Consider the following 20,539-nt stretch of genomic DNA (forward strand, 5'->3'; position numbering starts at 1 on the left):
AAAAAAAAAAAAAAATCAATTCCAAGTTACCTTTGTGAAATTAAATTGGATAAATGTTAAATTTATGCTTCCATTTAGTGAAAAGAACGGTGACTGTTTTGCTGACTTTACTATGTCATAACCCCAGGAAATACACTACACTTGGACTCCGAAACATCAGATACAGGCCCAGCCTCAGTGACGATGCTGCTAAGATGCTGTGCTCTGCAGGCTGGGACCACATGGGAGACCTCGGTTCAACTCCTAGTCCAACCTGGCACATGCCTGTCATCTCAGCCACTTCAGACACTGAACCTCAAGGAACACAAGCCCAAGGCTGGCCTGGGCAACAGAGTGAGACCCTGTCTAAAATACTGCTGGGTGTGATGGTGCACGCCTGTAGTCCCAGCAGAGAGGCTGAGGCAGGAGTGGGACCCTGTCTAAAAATACCAAACGAAATCAAATCCTAGATGCAATCTCTTCACTGCATTGAGCTGTTTACTACCCAAGTTCATTTTTCTTCCTGATCTATGAAATGGGAATATTATATTATTTGTCATGATCTCCCTACAGAATTGGTTTAGGAACAAAATTTAAAAAGATATGTCCAAGTGTTGTATAAATATAGAAGTAATATAAAAATCGGTACATTTGTAAAAGGAAATGATCTACAACATCTTTCTCTCTCCATCTAATATAGAGAGAGATACACACGTATACATAGAAATATGGACAAATATATCTACATATATGTACTTATGAAATTTGGCTTTGTACCTAAGTAGGTAGTGTCTTCTAGTTTTTCAAGTGGACTTGATTTTTTTCACATGACTCATGCAATTTTCACAATAAACACACACACTTTATCACACACCATAAAATCCAGTGGCTGATCATTATGACAAGACTGGCGATCTCCACGATCGGATCTCATTCTCTCTCTCTGTCTCTCTTGCATTAGTTCCACTTTCAAAGATATAGAAAATAGTAATATGGGTATTTTCATTTTGTTTCGAGCCTAGCTATTCAATCCTTTTGTATTTAGTTAATATTTCATTTCTTGCAAAGGCACAAGTAGCTGGGAACAAATGTATAATAAGCAAGCTCCATATAATCTTGGATCTTTGCTTTGATCTAAAAATCAAAAGCATACTCCTCTGCATATTTGTACGAGGTATTTTTAGTTGCTTTAAGTAACTGACATGGTTTATCCTCCATTCTTTACCAAAACGAAAATAAATAAATAACTAACTTGGAAAGCCCTCAATCAAGGGGCAAAATTAAGCCAGAGTTTAAAAACTTCTTTTTGGGAAAAATTAAATAGAATAAAGAACACTTTTTTATTTCTGTTGTTTAGAGCGCTCGAGATTTAGTAACAACTTGAAGAAGTGAGTTAATCCCTTTGTAACCCAGCCAGGGCAGGGTTTATTTTCCTACTGTTATGGTGGTAACTTAGAACACACAGGACAACAATATCAAATATCAATTCCCTCCAGAGTTGTAACTTTCTAAATGTAGTAATTAGTAATTTGTCAAGATTATCATTCAGCATACGAATACTCTCTACACAATCATTTGTACTTCCGTGCCACCTTCTCTATCAAGTCCTCAAATGCTATCAAAGAGAAACCATCTACTGTTTTCATGAAATAAGACTACAGGTGCTCTGGATGGATAAACTGAGACATTAACCAGATTAAGTGTCTGTCTTGCTTTAAGAGAAGGGGCCAGGTCAAACTAAGAACAGATGCTCAAGTGCTGTCACCTGTCCTAAACATAAATCTAGAAAACTTTCCACCTTCCGACTGGCCATAAGTACATAGTCTAATCAATTGTTCTATATATTTTTAAATTATTTACCTATTCTTTTTTTAGAACTATTTATTTAATTTTATTTATTTATTATTATTATTATTATTATTATTACTATTAAAATTTGACCAGAGAGAGGCAGGAGGCAGTGAGAAAGCAAGCCACCACCAGGTTTGGGGCTCGAACCATAGGCACCCACATGGGAGTCCAGCACCTTAACCACCTCACCACCTGCCGGCCACAATTATTCTGTATTTTTAAAGCATTTTGCAATAAGTAAATTAATCTTCTAAACTGGTTTGTGAGAATGTTTGATTAAGGGTGGTCCTGTACCTACAAAATACAGAGGGTATTCATACATGAAACAACTTTTTTTCAAATAAAATTAAATCTGATGTGTAAGTTTAATGTTAATCACTAAATGTTAATAATTCATGACCTTGAGCTCTAAGGGAAAATGGATACAGGTTTAAAACCAACTCTCCCACTACATACAGTAAATCGGTTTTATTATCAGTGGTTATGAAACAATCACAGAGTACACCAGTCACGTTCTGAGATCAAAAAGCAAGTGAGTGGTACAGGAATCAAAAACTCGGCAATCTAACAGTCTCTTCCGAGACCAAAGTGAATGATGTTCCATTGTGCCAAGGCATTTTTATGGCTTTTACAGGGTCATGTGTCTGGATGAAGGGGTTATAAATTCTTTTTACAACTCCCTGTATATAACTTTTCTTTTTAAAAAGTCAAGCTTTACTGACACATTTCTAATCACAGGACCAGCAGTTAGCATAATGGCTATGTCACTGGACTCCCATGTAGTCGACTGTGGTTCGAGTCCCGGACCCGGTGTCTTAAACTCACGCCAGGTGGGTGCGTGTGCGTGTCCAAGACCCCGAGAAGAGAAGGGATTGCGGCATGGCCATACCCCCAGGGGGTGATTTCTTGCTTTGTCTCTCTCTCTCTCTCTCTGTCTTTCTGGTGAGCGCAAGCACCCTATAGCAAAAACCTCTCCAAAAAAAGGAAAAAAAAAAGATCTAATCACTACATTCCCCACCCACATCAGTCACCTCATCCCTGTCCCAAAGATTTTCTGTCCAAATTTGTAATTCTTATACATTGAATTTTCTTGGGCTGTTTGGAGACTGAGATCATAGCAGGGATCTGTTTCTATCCAAGCAACGGCAGCTGGAACTGATGTGGAAAAGACCAGGATTAGCCCCTATAGGGAGTGGGAAAAACTGCTTGGAAATGCCTTTAAGGGATCTGTTGCCAGCTAACTCCACAGTGCGAGTGAAGACTTCCAGAAGGAAATATCCCCAGCCAACCACCGGGATCAAGGGAGAGTGTTTGGACACAATTCTAGGAGTTGCGAATCAAGGAAACAACAACACAGCTTTGCGAGAACACAGGGAGTGCTTTCCACATAACTCAGGGCAAAAGCCACACACCAGAACCTTTCATCTCCGCCCCGTTCTCTCTGTTCGAACTGTAAGGACAGTGATTTTTTTTTTTTAATAATTTGTACTTAACACCTTGACACCATGGTTTGGGATCAGATCCAGCACAGACCAATTTAATCCTCCTCCATTAACTGCTCCTCTGCCTTCCAAATGCAATTTTTTTTTTTGGGTGGGAGTGACCAACAATCAACGTTCATAATACTTTTAAAGACAGGGCTGCCTCTCGGTAAGAACTGTACATTTTTGGCTCCTGCCTCTGACGAAACTAAAATGTACAGACGTACTCCTCGTTAATGGGGATCAGTAATATCTACATCACAAAAAAGTTCAGATTTTAAAATAAGCCCTTATTTTTTTTCCAATTCCATGCCAGCATTCTGACATAGCCGTTACTTTTAAAGTAAGACTCCTAAATATTTTTTTACCAGTAAAACTAGAGAAATTATTTTACATCTTTTCCTCCCCACAGTAGCCTATCCCAATTTAGGAATATTATTTTTTTTTTTGGGTGCCAGTGACCAACAATCAACGTTCATAATACTTTTAAAGACAGGGCTGCCTCTCGGTAAGAACTGTACATTTTTGGCTCCTGCCTCTGACGAAACTAAAATGTACAGACGTACTCCTCGTTAATGGGGATCAGTAATATCTACATCACAAAAAAGTTCAGATTTTAAAATAAGCCCTTATTTTTTTTCCAATTCCATGCCAGCATTCTGACATAGCCGTTACTTTTAAAGTAAGACTCCTAAATATTTTTTTACCAGTAAAACTAGAGAAATTATTTTACATCTTTTCCTCCCCACAGTAGCCTATCCCAATTTAGGAATATTTATGTAAGGTCCAAAAAGCTAGGCTTCACGTGTATAAAATATATGAAGTTAACAGGTAAAATCTACTACATTCATGTGAAATGCATCCAAAATTTGGGTTTTTAAGACTGATGGATATCTAGAGGAATGGATAGATCAGTGATGTAACAAGTAGAGTAAAATGTTAATAGTGGACTCCAGGAGATGTGTACATACCAGTGGTCACAAAATCATTTCAACTTTGGAAATCTTTTTTTTTTTTCTTTTTTCTTTTTTTGGAGAGATTTTCACCATAGGGTGCGTGTGCCCGCCAGACAGACAGAGAGAGACATAGAGACAGAAGGTGAGAAATCACCCCCAGGGGGGATGGTCACACCGCAATCCCTTCTCCTCCATTCTCCTCTCGGGATCTTGGGCACGCAAGCACATGCACCCGGCGTGAGTTTTAAGCCACCGGGTCCGGGATGCGAACCGCGGTCGACTATGTGGGAGTCCAGCAACATAGCCATTATGCTAACTGCTGGTTCCCTGGAAATCTTTATAATAGAATGTTAGAAGGAAAATAAAAAATAGATAAATGAAAATCTTAAAAATCAATGGCAAGCCGAGCCACCGTGACACAGCGGTAACACAAGTGCCTGCAGTGCTGGAAGCCACATGGCTGACTGCGGATTTGGATCCCTGGGTCAGAGTGAAAATACACCTGGCACACACAGGCACCCAGCATCCTGAAAAACTAGAAAGTTGGGGAAGGGAATCGTGGCATGATGGGACCTAGTCAAGGGTGCCACCTCCCCCCCCCACACACACACACTCTTTGTCATTAAAAATAATCAACTGCACTCACTTAGCCTTTTGGCTAAGATCCAGTGTAGTGAAAATCAACTGCAGTGAGTCAGCCAGGTGGCATGGTGGTTAAGATGGCTAAATCCCACATAGCTGAGTGCACTGTTTGATCCCAGACCTGGCAGCTCAGAAAATACATCAGGCGTCTGTGCATGTGTGCTCAAAATTCCAACAGGAGAATGGAGAAGGGACTGCAGCATGGCCGGACCCCCTGGGGGGGTGATTTTTCACTTTCTCTCCCTCTCTTTCTCTCTCTGTGTGTCTCTGGCAAGGACACATGCCCTATAGCAAAAACCGGCTGAAAAAATTTGACTCCACGCCACACATAAGCAGGTACCAGCTTCCAAAAGGTATTTTATACTACGGATATGGAATGCAGTACATTCTACAGTGAAGGAACCGAAGTGTGTACCACAGCCTCCAAGTGAAAGAAAGCCATCAAATCCACTTGAAGGTTGCTTGGACAGAGTCAAAAAGGCCCTGACCCTCTGGGAAGCACTGTGATGTTACACACCTACCTTTTCAGGCTTGTGTGGAGGAGTTTGGGCTATGGGCCAAGATAAGAGCCCCTTTGGAAGGTTCCCTAATCCATTCACAGGGTCCCATCTGAGGAATGACACTGCAGTCAGCCTCTAACCTCTTAGCCATCACTCCCCTTTTATGGTCGTTTCAAGTTTAAAGCATATACTCATCTGTTTCCAGATTCCTAAAGGTACTAGAAAAAAAAAAATCTAAATATAACAGATGGATAAGTGCTCATGGTAACTGGAAACCAAAATGTAACTTCAGCTTTTGCGGCTGATGCCTTAACACTCCCGGCTTTAGTGTAATGGCCCCACTGCAGGTCTTTTGTCTTGATTCCCACAACAGAAATATTACCCTGACTTTGATTGATGACACTTAAGTGTTATTCAAAATTTTATTTTAGGTTGACATTAATAACCTTTATTTATTTTAAAGTCAATCGGTAAGTGTTCTTCAAGAAGTGACAATTTACTACCAAACACAATCGAGTGTCTCTATGGTTTTTATATTCTTTTTTTGTTTTCCATAGTTCGATATACCTTTTAAAATCGAATTCAAATGCTGGTGAGATCTCTGAAACATTCTGTGAATTCTAGGGTTCCATGGAATATAATACAAAGGCTAGGAGGACTATATTTTGTATTAAATCCATGATCTTTAGGTAGTCTGAATACCCACGAAACTCTGCAGAGCCTTTGTATAATAAAGTGGTATCAGTCCACTAACTTCCTGATTCTGAATACCTCCTTTGTTGTTGTTGTTGTTGTTGTTGTTGGAGAGGGTTTTTTTTTTTTTTCTATGTGGCGTGTGACAGGGAGAGACAGAGAGAAAGAAAGCAAGAAATCACCCTCCAGGGGAGATGGCCACGCCACAATCCCTTCTCCTCCATTCTCCTCTCAGGATCCTGGGCACGCACACACACGCACCTGGCATGAGTTTAATTAAGCCAATAGGTCCAGAACTCGAACCGCAGTCGACTACATGGGAGTTCAGCAACATAGCCATTACGCTAACTGCTTGTCCCCTCTCTCCTTTCCACCTTATAGTACCTGGCTCCAACGTTTTGGCGTACTATGTTCAACCCAAGTTCTCCAGTTTCATTCATATAAGTGAAACCCTCAATTGTACTTCCTGGGCTGGCCTCCCAAGGTTCAGCAATACGAATAATGTGACCATGTCCCCATAGGAGGAACAGGGCTGTGTTGCATATGGGTCTGAATCTAGTTTGAATGGAAACTCCCCAGAGTCTGGAAACTAGTACATTTCACATTCAAGTTACCACGTCTTCTTAGCCACCAACAAAATAAATGTCAAGATCTCAGCAAACTCAATAGCAGCTCTAATGTCAAAACTGAAACCACATAATGATATGCATGCTGAAGTGTTTAGGGGTGAAGTGTACAGATGCCTGCACTTTGCTTGGAAATGCAACCCCCCAATTTAGATAAACTAAGAGATGGATGGCTATGGGACAAAGGAAATTAAGAGTGAAGTATTTAACTGTATAATCTAGGTGGTGGGAGTGTGGAGTTTACCAATATAGTTTCAACATTTCTGTTTGTTTGAAAACCATTGTAATAAAATGTGAAGGGAAAAAATGATGCCTGCTACAATGCATAAGAGGGACTGTCCCATTTGAGTGTACCCTCCACTGAAGACAGGATTACAGACATTAGAGGGACAGGTTGTCAAACGCAGATCCTAAGGTTGCCCTGTGTAATGCCACAGGAATGCTGCGATTTTAAATGTATACTGTGACTTTTTTAATTTCTGCAATGCCTTTCATTCAATTAATTGTATCTCTAGTAGGGGAAACATCAGTATTCTTCTTTCCTAGGAGCTTCTGGTTTCCTGGGGAAAACAGTACAATTTAAGATGGTAACCCCAACCTGATCCTTTACTCTTTGTGCCTTAGTCTGTCCTGATTGAAAAAATAAAAATAAAAATAAAAATACCCAAATCCCCTCTGGACCACCGCTTTTCTACTCAAGTAAAGAACTGTGAAAGAACCGAATTGTGTATGTAATAATGGGACCTCCTTCGGGGAGACACACCCTACAAAACATGACGCTTATTTGGCTAATAGGAGAGAAGCATGAGGCTACTATTCTAAATACATCTGTATATATTTCATCCACTTTTATTTTAACTGGTTTGATCCCCAGAACTGTTTAAACAAAATTGAAATACTAACAAGCAATAAATAATTAAATACTTGAATTGTGGTTGCACACTGGACTTTTAATATGTGATATAAGGCTGATGCAATGATAATTATAATGACAATGATAATGAGGATGATTAAAGCACTGCTCTTTCTCAAGCATTAAGGACTTCAGGCTTTCATGTTTGATTTCTGAAAAGCTGGGACCTTGGCTATGCTTATCATACTGACCACAATATAATTTCCAATTTATTGGGTTGTCAGAAAAGTCTTGATGTATTTTTCTGTGCTCTTCTATACAAAAATGCATATGACTTTTCCGACAATCCAATAGCTCTAACTTTAATAAATGTCCTAAGTGTGCAGTTCTAACACATGTGAATCAAGGCTTCAAACCCAGAAATGAAGGAGCATCCAACTTTCATCTCTCAAGCATACATCTGTTACACAAGTGAGCATCTGTTGTTGGCTTCTCTAGCCTTTGTCCTATTAATAGAAGAGTTGACGATGGATAAAAATCTTAAAACAACTTCCATATCCACTGAACTTTTATGATGTTGAAAAATCATTTTTTAAAGAATTATTTATTATTTATTGGGGCCAGCAGGTGGCACAGTGGTTGGGGCACTGGACTCCCACATGGCTGACCATGGTTTCAGTCCCGGACACAGTGGCTTCAAACTCATGCCAGGCACATGTGCGTGCATGCCCAAAATCCTGAGAGGAGAATGGAGGAGAAGGGCTGCTGCATGGCCATCCCCTCTGGGTAGGAGAGTGATTTCTCACTTTCTCTCTCTCTCTGGCGTGCTCACATGCCTTATAACAAAAAAAGAAAAAGAAAAAACTTCTCCCCCCCAAAGAAATTATTCATTTATTATTATTATTATTATATTATGGCATGAGGCATGTGCACTCACCAGGTGAGTGAGAGTGAGAGATCAACCTACCAGGTCTGGGACTTGAACCATAGTTGCCCATGTAGGAGTCTAGTGCCACAACCAGCACACTATCTTCTGGCCCCCCAAAATCTTAGTTACATTCTCACAAGTTCCTATTGGACTTGAACTAAACTTGAAGACAAATCTGGACATGAAGATTTTATATTTGGCATGTAAGGATGAAAGGGCCCTTCTGTCACGTTCCTAGCCTCAGCCTTTGTGCAATCCTAATTAATTGCTTACTGACTTCTTTGTTTGGGTTTTAAAGAAAATTCACGTTTGTTCCTAGGGGACGATGAACGGACTTGTTAGTAGATAAATTATCCTTAACTAAGCGAACACGGCATATGCTCGCCTTAAATAAAGCACTCTGACTTGATAGTTGAAAAATTATCACATCTCCTAAAACTAGAAGATTCTTATAAATCTCATGTGAAAGGATACTGGGGCATGTGAGCCAATGACAAGTCTAAGATGGTGTGACCCCAGCTACTTTAGAGATCAGAGACCTCTCTCTTCATTTCACATCAACTGGGCATAGATTGAATGCTAGACTTAAGTTGAATATCCAAACCTGACTTCTTCCTTGGGAATCCTGGTCAAATCATACCTGTATTGTCGGCTTCCATGGCACAGTTAATACACTTGAACTCTGAGATACAGTTCGAACTTTTACATGCACGTAAAATTACTATCCTGTAATGAATAAAGGAGATGGTTTTTAAAAATAGGAAAAAAATGTAATGTCCACTTGGTGATTTAATATTCTTATAAAACAATCTCTTATAGAAAGTTCTCAAAGTTCACTCACATCAACTAAACAATATTTTACTTATAAGATCATTTCTTTGGGACATTAGTAATATTGTGTCTGTGTATGTTTGCGTGTGTGTGTGTGTACGCATGCGTGTCTACACAACTTCACTTTTTTACAAGTGCAATGTATACTTTGATCGAAGACTGCATAAAAATCCAAGATTTTGGAGACTCCACCTTTCAAGGATCCATGTAGGACCCCCTTTGTAAGTGAGACAGTTTCTCTCAAGTGAAAATGAATTCCTACTAAATGAGAGGCTGGGAAAACTTAGGAGATGTAACAAGAGGTCACAATTAAGTCCATTAAATCCCAGACCCAGATTTAGTCACCATAGAGACAGGACAGATAAACAAACCAGTAACCTTAACAAATGTGCTGCACCTTTGCCAGACAGATCTCGGACTTACCATTATTTTTACTTAAGTATCTTTCAATCCAAACATAACTGACTCTGAAGACTACAAAACCAAACAGAACTAGGCCCAAAAGAAATATGAATGCTCACTCAAGCAAAGGGCAGGCAAAGAGTCGAGAGCTACCCCCCTTAGCAATGTGCTCTCTGGTCCCCTTGAAAAACGATTGCAACATGAAGCTCCAGAGGCAATGACATATGGGGAAAATATGTGGTGCCAAAGCCAGAGGAAACCATGTCAAAAAAGAAAAACAGACATGAAGTAACTGACCTAATTAAAAGAGAAAAGTATACTTACAGCAGGGAAACAAGTAGATCTGAAACAGGGGATATAGCAGAAGGGGGCAGGGGGTTACTGTATGAAGGCTCCCAGCCTTCAAGTGAATTTTTGTTGCTTATCTAAATGAAACCAGAATGCAAAATGGGCATCATCCTTGAGTTCCAGCTCCACTAAGACTCTGCTTAAGTGAATACTGGACCTTCAGACATGAAGATTCACTGTCTGCCTGACATAGTTACACATTCACTAAAAGCTCTGAAACATGGGGCCAGCAGATGGTGTGGTGGTTAAGGGTGCTGGACTCCCACATGGCTGACTGTGGTTCGAGTCCCAGGCCTGGCAGCTTGCTCTCTGTCTATCTCTCTGGTCAAAATTGAAAAATAATAATAAGTCATTCAAAAAAAAAAATTACAAATTTTTTTAAAAAAGCTCTGAAACAAATATTTATACTCTTCCATGTGGGATTCCAAGATGTTTCTACAAGCCATGGAGGAGGGGGCAGAAAAAGAAGAAGAAAGAAATGGGGACTTGAGACAACAGAAGAAAAGAAGCAAGAAACAACTAGTATATCATCAGAACTCCACACTGAGGTTCTGGGAAGGAGGTCTCCTAGTGTTTCATAGTTATTTACTAAGCACCTACTATGTGCCAGATGGGAATATCCTGCTTGTGATATGGAGTTCATTGAAGAAGGTAAAAGTGAAAGATTCTCAACCTCTAAGTGAGCATTTACGTATGGTAAAATGGACAAAGAACATCACAACAATATGAATACAACCTCGAATAAAGTGATACTTACATTTGTCCGTGTCTTCCAGTTCTTGCCCATATGCACATATCAATGTGCAAGGTTATAACTGCAGGATATATACAGTCTGCATCCTGCATTTTTGTCAGTAAATCTATATTGTACAAATTATTTAATATTGCTATGTAAGCACCAAAAGTATCATTTTTAACACATTCATGGAATTCCACTGCACAGATGTATCACCATCTACTGAACTAAACTATTCGTTGAATAAACAAACCATTTATTCAATACTGCACATTTCAATTCCCATTTTTTTGGTCCTTACAAATAACACTGCTATGAGTACTTGTCACAGGTAGCTTTTTCATTTTCTTAGAGCAATTTGTTTTTAGAAGAAGAAGACTCTTCACAAAATAGGTTTACTGGACAGGTACCAAGATTTTGTGAGTTTGGCCACATATTGTCAAATAAAGTTCCAAAAGTCTTTGTACCCACTTACAATGCTACCAGTAATGGGTAAGTAGATGTAAGTTTCGTGGCAATCATATTAATATGTGGGTTTCTTTCTGGTTTTGTTGACAGAATAGGTGAAAATCGTACCTTGTTGATGTCAGAATATGCCTGTCTTTGCATGCAAGTGAGGGTGAACATTTTTCTGTACATTTATTTTCTTTGTGTCCTTTACCTAACTACCGGAGATTTTTTTTTAAAAGAACTATTTTATTTAACTTTATTTATTTACTTATTAATCTACTTACTTACTTAAATTTGACCAGAGAGGGACAGAGTGAGAGAGAGAGAAGGAAAGTAAGAAAGCAAGCCGCCAGGTATGGGACTCGAACCATGGTCGGCCATGTGGGAGTCCAGCACCTTAACCACTATGCCATCTGCTGGTCCCTCTACTGGAGAATTTATTCAACCAAGTCAATTATGGGCACCTACCACGTGCCAGGCCTATTCATGCCTTGTTTAGAATCTCTGTGAGTTCCATGCATAATACAGAAACAAATCATGTCATGTGCGCCACAAATTTTTAATGTGCTTTCCTCTGCATTTGAATTATACCTTTTTGCTACAGGGTTGTATATATTTTAATCTACTAGAGCGAGCTAGTGGCACAGTGCTAACACAATGCTCTCTGATGCTAGGCCCACAAGGGACGGTCCCAGGTTCACATCCTGAGGCTTCCCTGTGCACTCAGGTGCATACGTGCCCATGATCCAGGGTGGCCAAGATTGATGGTGAACAGTGGTGTTAAGACCCTGCTTGGTGTGCCTGTCTGTCTCTCTCTCTCTCTCTGCTCTCTCTCTCTCTGTCTCTTGCATGATGCACACACTCTTTATCATGGTGGTGGGAAGGTTAAGGCGCTGGATCCCACATGACCAAGCTACAGAGTCAAGATTTCCAGACCCAGTGGCTTGAGAATCACAACAGGCATATGTACATGCATGCCCAAAATTCTGAGGGGAGAGTGGCGCATAAGGAACTGCAGCATGGCCATTCCCCTGGAGGCTGATTTCTCACTTTCCCTCCCTGTCTCTCTCTCTCTGGCTAGGGCATACACCCTATATCAAAAGTTTAAAAAACAAAACTAAACAAATAAATTAGAATCTACTGATCTCTTCCTTTGATGTTTTCTATCATTTTATAGCTAACAAAGTTATCATATATCCAGGGATTTAATAATTCTCCTATTTTCTGTGGTCTTATTTATAAGTTTTCCTAGAGTCCCAAAATACACTCTTAGAGTTATGAAATTTAGTTCTAATCCCTATTTCATGATTCTTGTGTTTTACTGTATCTAGCTTTTTTCCCTATAAAAGCAGCTAATTTAAAACAGATTTTCATATAAATGTTAGTTTTATCTTTTACCTGTGTTATGTTGTATTAAAATAATTGACTTTTCACCTACCCCGCTACAATCAGAAATTAACCCAAGTTTACCCAGGAAGAGTCAACCCAGATGGAAGAGCCTAAGTAAGATCTCCTCCTCTTTCTCAGGTGAAATACCAAGTGACAGTTCTAAATACTAGCCTGCTTTTTCTTACTATCGCTTCGGGGTAAGTCCCCTTGCTGTTCGAAGAATGATGGGTCCTCAGAGTAGCAACAGGATAACCTGGCGCTTACTGCAGCTGCAGGAACCTCAGGCCTTACTCTAGATCCGCTGCATCAGAATTGGCACAGTGAAGTTTGAGAACTGAGGGAGACCACAGGAATCCTCCAGAATAAGATGAAACAGCTGGGGCCAAATGGTGGCACAGGAGTAAAATGCAATGGCCTGTAAGGTTCACCCACACGGGAAGGTTCTGGGTTCTCATCCAGAGACCTCCCCGGGTATATCGGACATGCACATGCCCATGATCTGGGGCTGACTCAGACAGCATCAAGACTGTATTAGGGGTGATGTCTGTGTGTCTCTATGGCTCATAAAGGAATAAAAATTTTTTCTTTCTTTTTTTTTGGAGAGGTTTTTGCTATAGGGCACATGCACTCGCCCGGTGTGAGTTTTTTAAACCACCGGGTCCAGGACTCAAACCGCGGTCGACCGACTACATGGGAGTCCAGCGACATAACCATTATGCCAACAGCTGGTTCCAGGAATAAACAAACTTTTTAAAAATTACTTAAGGGACCAGCAGATGACAGAATGGTTACATCACTCGATTCCCACACAGTTGACCGCAGTTTGAATCCCAGACCTGGCCACTTGAAACTCAGGACAGGCACATGAGCATGCATGCCCAAGATCCCGAGAGGAGAATGGAGGAGAAGGGATCGCAGCATGGCCATCCCCCCTAGAGGGGTGACTTCTCACTTTCTGTCTCTCTGCCTCTCTAGTGAGCACACACTGCTCTACAACAAAGATTTCTCAAAAATAAACAAATAAATAAATAAAGATAAAACACTCATACCTGTTGACGCACTTGGCTCAGCCAAGTACCCTTGAAATGTTTACCCTCAACTCTTTTAAAGGAGTCCCTTAAAATGAACACTACCAAACATTGTGCACATGAAAATTAGCAGGTCGTTATCTTGGAAGAGCAGATGACCTCAGCTGAAAATTCACATGCTTATGTGAGTATAACAGTCAGATAATGGCTACTGACCCTCGTCCTTCATGTCAAGGAGACTACAGAGAGTGCTGGAGACTGTGGCAAACCTCAGAGCTCATATTCCACCTAGAGAAATGGCAGCTATTTGGTGCTAGCCTAGTGTAGCCAGACAGGAATGCAGGCGTGATGTTGCCAGATCTTCTCAAGAGATGCTAGAAAGTCTGGGTTTTTAAAAATGTGACACCTCTCAATTTTTCAATGCTGGCAATTCATTTAAAATGATAAAAGAACACCTCTGTGTGCCAGATCCAACCCACCAGCTCGAGACCTTGGCTCCCGACGGCTGATCCCCATACTCCTGAAGCCTGTGTAACCCATCTGTGCTGATCTCCATGCTCACACTAGTGTAGGCAGAGGAGAGGTCACAGCAATACAAATGGCACACACCAAATTGCCATGACGACCGTATGTGAAAATTTTGTTTTGTGACTATCAAAAAACTGTCAAATCAATAATGAAAATGACCATATGTCAGTAATACAAATATTTCCTAGATGTTAAACACGTGTTTAATTAATGAACAATATTGTCACTACCATAGTACAAATAGAGAGTATTCTTATTTAGCCCAGCTAAAGAACTAAGAATGATGTTGTGTTTGAGTTCGTGTGCTAAAGAACTCCACAAACTAGGGACCAGCAATTGGCCTAATGGCTGTGTCACTGGACTCCCATGGAGTTAAGCACGGTTCGAATCCCAGACCCAGTGGCTTAAACTCACGCCAGGCGTGTGTGTGTGTGCGTGCCCAAGATCCTGAGAGGAGAATGAGGAGAAGGGATTGCAGCATGGCCATCCCCCTGGGGGGTGATTTCTCGCTTTCTGGCTCTCTGTCTCTCTCTGTCTTTCTGGCGAGTAAACACTACCTATAGCAAAAAAAAAAAAAAAAAGAATTTCACAAACTAAAAAAACAGCCAATTGGAGTAATGTCACGTTTCTACTTGGAGAGCTGACCGATGATATATGCCATATGTAGCTTGAAACAGGACACACTATCATTTAAAAAAAGGGTCTCCACATGTGGAAACTACAAATTCTATTTTCCTAAACTGTTCCATTATTCCAAACAAACTTTTTAAAAAATAGAGTGTGAAATGCAGTTTGCAGTGCTTTCCATTCTGGGACATTTGGGTCCCATCCCTTCACACGTCTGTGAAGGTGACACACATCACAGGCTCAATAAGCAGAGTAGAGACAAGGACTCTGATGTGGCCAAATCCACACTGGATTCTTCTCAATGCTGGGCGATATAATGATCATTTTAAAAAGCAGAAGCAATTTTGTTTCCTTATATGCACAACAAAAATCATCTAAGTGTACCCTACACTTGAAGAGTATCAGACCCTCTTCGTTTTGCTCTACACTGCGTTCCTGGCCCCGCACATGGCAGGACTGAATGAATAAATGAATAAAAGGAAGGAAGGAAGAGCAGAATCCTGTATGTTTCTGCCCTGGTGAAACAGAATTTAACCAATTCCAGTTAAATGGTTGGCCCGAGAAACTCACTGCTCTTAAAGAAAACCCAAAGACACCATATTCTAGTCAAAGTAAAGATGGGGCCGAACCATAGTGGTGCAGGCAGTGGGGCAAAGCTGTGCAATACTGGACTCATATGGAAGGCCCAAGGTTCAAGTCCCAGGTCAGTCCAAACACACCAGGCACGAATGTGATCCTGGCTGGCTGAAAGGCTGGGAGAAGGGTCATGGTGTATGGGATCCTGTAGAAGGTACTTGTCATTCTCTGTCTCTCTCTTCCTCAATAAATAATTTCTTTTTAAAAAGTGAACATGTCATGGGGCATTCTTGATACCACAAAATCTCTTCATTGTAAGAATTCAGCCTTACACATGTTGTTCCTATCAGCTTTCTACTGAAGGGCCTTGTCAGAGTTGCAGACAGCTTCGGGATTACTCAGGGCAAACAACGCATGTGGCCGACCAGGTTTCACAACCTAGAGGATGTTTCCAACTAAGCTGATGGGAGGAGGGTTTGCCCTTCTTCAGCTCTCCTTAAAGAATCTAGTTTCTGTTTCTGTGGGAAACTAAAAGTAAGAGCTGCACAAGGGCACAGGGCTAAAATCTCAACTCTTTAGATAAAGCACTGCTTTCAAACTGCCCTAGGGCTCCTCGGAGGAGGGTAACAGACAAGCACGGCTTCCTACCTGATCCAAAGAAGTTCCGCTTTGGTTTTCTCTATTGAGGATAGATTTAAAATTTCACTTCTTGTGTGTGTGTGTGTGTGTGTGTGTGGTTTACTATGGAGAGAGAGAGAGAGAGAGAGATTTTTTGCTATAGGGTGCGTGCTTGCGTGCACTCACCAGAGAGACAGACAGAGAGACAGAAAGCAAGAAACCAATCCCCAGGGGAGATGGCTACATCGCAATCCCTTTTCCTCCATTCTCCTCGCAAGAGCTTGTGCAGTGATGAACACACACCCAGTGTGAGTTTTAAGCCACTGGGTATGGGACTCGAACTGTGATTGACCACATAGGAGTCCAGTGACATAATCATTACACCATCCGTTGGTCCCAAGATTTCTCTTTTACAAATTTTTTAACGTTTTTTTTTTTGGAGAGATTTTTGCTATACGGTGCGTGCGCTCGCCAGACAGACAGAGAGAGACAGAGAGATAGAAAGTGAGAAATCACCCCCAGGGGGGATGACCATGCCACAATCTGTTCTCCTCCATTCTCCTCTTGGGATCTTGGGCATGCATGCACATGCACCCAACATGAGTTTAAGCCACCGGGTCCAGGACTCAAACCGCAGTCGGCTACATGGGAGTTCAGTGACATAGCCGTTATGGTAACTGCTGGTCCCCATATTTTTTTAAATGTTTTTTTAAAATTTACTTCTTCTGTGAGAGAGAGAGAGACAGAGACAAGAGTGAGAGAGGTTCCTGCTCCCAACAGGGCTTTCTTGTCACAACTGCACTCCAGCCTCTGCCAGCCTGGATCACAGGTATGTACAGGGAGGTTCCCGAATGTGAACCCAGGATGTGGTCCCCCTTATTACCACTGTGCCACCTCTAGCTCCATAATGTACAAGTTTTTTTTTGAAGGTAGATTTCTGTCTTCTTTAAGTTTAAAAACAAGAGATTTAGGTGAAGGCTATGAATGATAGCTACAGCAAGGGTTTTCAACCAAAGATAAGCAGTCCACCCCCCAGCTGAGGAAAGCTGCAGAGAAGCTTATGCCATCCTAAAGTCCAGGGCCAGCCTAAAGTCCCAGGCTTGGAAGGACCTCTGACTTCCACTGTAACTGATGCAAAGGATAAAATGCACAGCAACATTTCGGAAAGGCTGTCTTATATATGTACTTTTTTCTCTTTATGGCTTAATATATTGGGTGGTCAGAAAAGTCATGATGTATTTTCCTGTTTTCCTATGCAAAAATGCATCATGACTTTTCAAAAAAAAACCAGTATCTGGGCATTTACAAAAGCAGATGTTAACATCCCGGAAGAATTCTGCAGCAAGTAGACGTCAGTAGCAAAGGCAGCTCTTACCACCTAGTTAGCTTCCACCCTAACTGAAACCTAAGTACCTACGCCGAATGCGTGACTACATGGAGGGATGGGCAGGGTGGAGGGGAAAGCAAACACACAGCCTTCCGATGGGTGAATCTGGAAATCCTGACAGGCCCGCTGCTAGCCAATGGTGCACCCCCTCATAAATGCAGAGAATGGGGCACAGAACGTTTCACCTTGTGCCTGGATGTGCCATCTTTTAGATTTCCTCGACATTATTTTTAGAGGTGAATGTCTCTTCTCTCAAAAAGAGAAATGAGGAGCCCTGGGTCACCACGGAGTATATAGAGATAAGCTGCCATGACTAAAGGAAGAGGAGAGGTTACCCATCCAATGTAAAACCTGGTCAATCTGGATGCTTGCACCCACACAGCAGGGCTGCTCGGAGCTTGAGGGCCAGTCAGAAAAAGACATGCTAGCCCGTGGTAACGGAACCCACAGAGGCAGTCTCGGGTATGCCTGTCGGCAGATTTGCAGCACCAGTCCTATGCGTGGCCACTTCCACCCACGGCAGGGTGACTGCTGACAGTCCAGCTGTCAGCCCAGCCTTTCCCAGTCATGGCAGGAGCCTCCTCCGGCCAACCCAGCATCTGCTCCATGCAGCTTTCCTGCTCCCTAGTGCTCACGCTGCGACATGTGCAGATCTTCCTTTCAAGCAGACCTTCTAACGGTTCTGTTGTGACTGGCACATTCACTTTTCATGCCCCTGAGTTCAAAGCAAATGAGACTTTCCCTTGAAAAGACATTCCCCAGAGAGCTAATATTTAGGGTAAGCAGTGATGTTGGTTGGGTCAATTAAAATGAACCCTCTTAAATCTCCAGTACAAACGAAGAGCTTCAAACAGTGCCGCCCGATGCCACAAATTGGTTGGGGATCAGTGTAAGTCTGGCGGCAATTAGCCAAACTTACCTCACACTGATGTGTGGAGAACGGGATGTATTCGGCAAGGGCTGGATACGGCTGAGAACTTCCAATGTGCCTAAATCAGGGGAAAAAAATGACAAGTGAGAGGCAAAGTTAGCTTTTCAGAAGTTCAAAATTCAAAATAAATAAATAAATAAAGTCAACTTCCTTTGAAATGGCTGATGGCAACACATTCTACTTAGTATTTACAACCCTTAGAGTTAAAGGAAAACTGCCAAGATGTTCTGCATATTTCTCCAAATGTCTGTTTATCATATAACATTAGCACTGGCAGTAGATCTGGCTCCCTCATTATCAAGCTGTATTAGCTCAAACACTCAGCATTGTTAGGGGAGTGAGCTCATGGCCTATTTCAGTTTTAAATTAACATTTGGCAATCACCCGGGTAATCAAAACAAATGACTCAGTCCTTTAGAATAGATTTATTAGTTGAGCCTGCCCCCCCACCCCAACCAGTGCCCCCACCTCCCGCATTTAACATCTTTAGAATATTTTGCCACAGGAGGGCTCCGATCCAGTCAGAATGTAGAGCACAAGTCACCAGAGGAATATTTAGAGGTGTTGCCATGGAGACGAGGTGCAATGTGACTGTTGAAGTTATCTCCAATCAACAATAGGATTAGGATGCAGGCCAGTGGGCAGGTTCATCCCAGCGCACATCCACATCGTCCTGAAGCACTAGGAAACAGGTGTGCCCTCTGCTCTTCCCATCCCTGTCACAATACAGTCCTCTGCGACACGCTGACCTGCCCACACCCATGTGGCCCATTCACATCACTGCTTTACCCCCACCATACAGAAACACACACACACACACACTCACTCTGCCCTGGGACAACTGAGGCAGGGAGTGTGGTCACTATATTAACCCCAAAGTGTAAAATCCCAAAACGCGCACCAAACAAACTTTTTCACCAACTGTGAAAATATACATGAGCAAGTGAGACCTGAGGCGGGGACCCCATTTACTTTTTCACTGCTCTGTCCCCACACCCGGAACAGTGCCTGGCACACCACAGGTTCTCAAGGATCGGTAGAAACAGGGCAAACACACACCAAGGATTAAAACAAAGCATGGAACCACCCCCGCCTCTCCAGCCCACACACCAGCCTCCATTTCTAGACTGATTTTCAAACAGGCAGCGGTTATAGATTTTTTTTTTAATGTTAATGTACTGGAAAACAAATAGCTAGTCCAGTGAGTTCAACAGGCTAATGGGTTCTCTGTTTGGAGATCATAATGGCAACTGTCATAGCTGAAGACAACTCCTCTGAAGAAGGCGAATTTGTGTCTGTAGTGAAGAGTTCACATTTGAGAAGGAATATGTGAGAGTGGATTCCAAGACACCTACCAGCCCTCTTCCCACCTGTACATAGCCACAGACAGTATTTTCATATTCCAATACAGGAATGGGTATTTGTCTTGTGTTAGTCTAACGTGTGCTATGGGACTTTAAGTTTCTTGGTGGCAGGGATAAAAAACCCATTTCTCTTCTGTCTCCCAGTACTTAGACGGCGTAAACACACAGAAGGCCTTACTCAGTCTCACCCCCCATCACCCACACTCCAGTCGTATGAAACTCACTGTTTCTAGACGGCCCCACAGTCGTTCACGCAGCTGTGATGGGAATGCGGCCTGGCACAGCTGTTCACTCTGGGCACCTGCTTCAAATGCTGGCCCCAACCCTGACTGGCTGCCCAGCCTCTGTGAGCATCACAATGGTAACGACCTCACAGAGGGAAGTCAAAGCACGCAGAGCACTCGGCAGAGCCTCGCATGCAGAAGATATTCATTGACTATTAGTAGATATGTATTGGGTTGCCAGAAGACTTACAACAGATTTTCGCATAGAAAAACACGTCATGACTTTTCTGACAATCTAATATTATTATTACTTAGAGTAGCCAAAGAATCAAGTGGAATCAAATGTGGATGATGATTTCATATGCTGCCACAAACGCTTGGCACCAAACGTAGCCCCTCTCTAGAGATATTAAGCGTAAACTTCAAACCTGAATCCATTGCTGTCTAGCCTTTGTATCCTATTTCACTTTTACTCACCCTTTTGGGATCGATTTTTCCTGGAGATGGTCAAAGGAAGGAATCCTATTCTCCTTCTTCTCAGAGAAGCAGAATAGCTTCCTTCCGATGCTCCCAACCGTGACCGGGCCTTCC

General features: G+C 41.9%; 1 protein-coding gene across 4 annotated transcripts in view; it reads right to left on the reverse strand.

Moving 5' to 3' along the window:
- The window catches only part of FHL1 (four and a half LIM domains 1), a 48,152-nt gene extending 28,112 nt beyond the window's left edge, over nt 1-20,040 (reverse strand). Inside the window, exons 1-3 of one of the 4 annotated variants that reach the window (XM_006160707.3) lie at nt 19,949-20,040; nt 18,349-18,418; nt 9,150-9,235 (exon numbers count right to left, since the gene is read on the reverse strand). In XM_006160707.3, the coding sequence (XP_006160769.1) occupies nt 9,150-9,168 (19 nt within the window). In that variant the 5' untranslated portion in view covers nt 9,169-9,235; nt 18,349-18,418; nt 19,949-20,040. The remainder of the gene's footprint in view (nt 1-9,149; nt 9,236-18,348; nt 18,419-19,948) is intronic. The other 3 variants (XM_006160712.3, XM_006160711.3, XM_006160709.3) reach the window with 3 other exon arrangements.
- Between the last annotated feature and the right edge of the window lie 499 nt (nt 20,041-20,539).

The sequence above is a fragment of the Tupaia chinensis genome, unplaced genomic scaffold (assembly GCF_000334495.1).
Source record: "Tupaia chinensis unplaced genomic scaffold, TupChi_1.0 Scaffold000706_1, whole genome shotgun sequence".
NCBI lineage: Eukaryota > Metazoa > Chordata > Mammalia > Scandentia > Tupaiidae > Tupaia > Tupaia belangeri.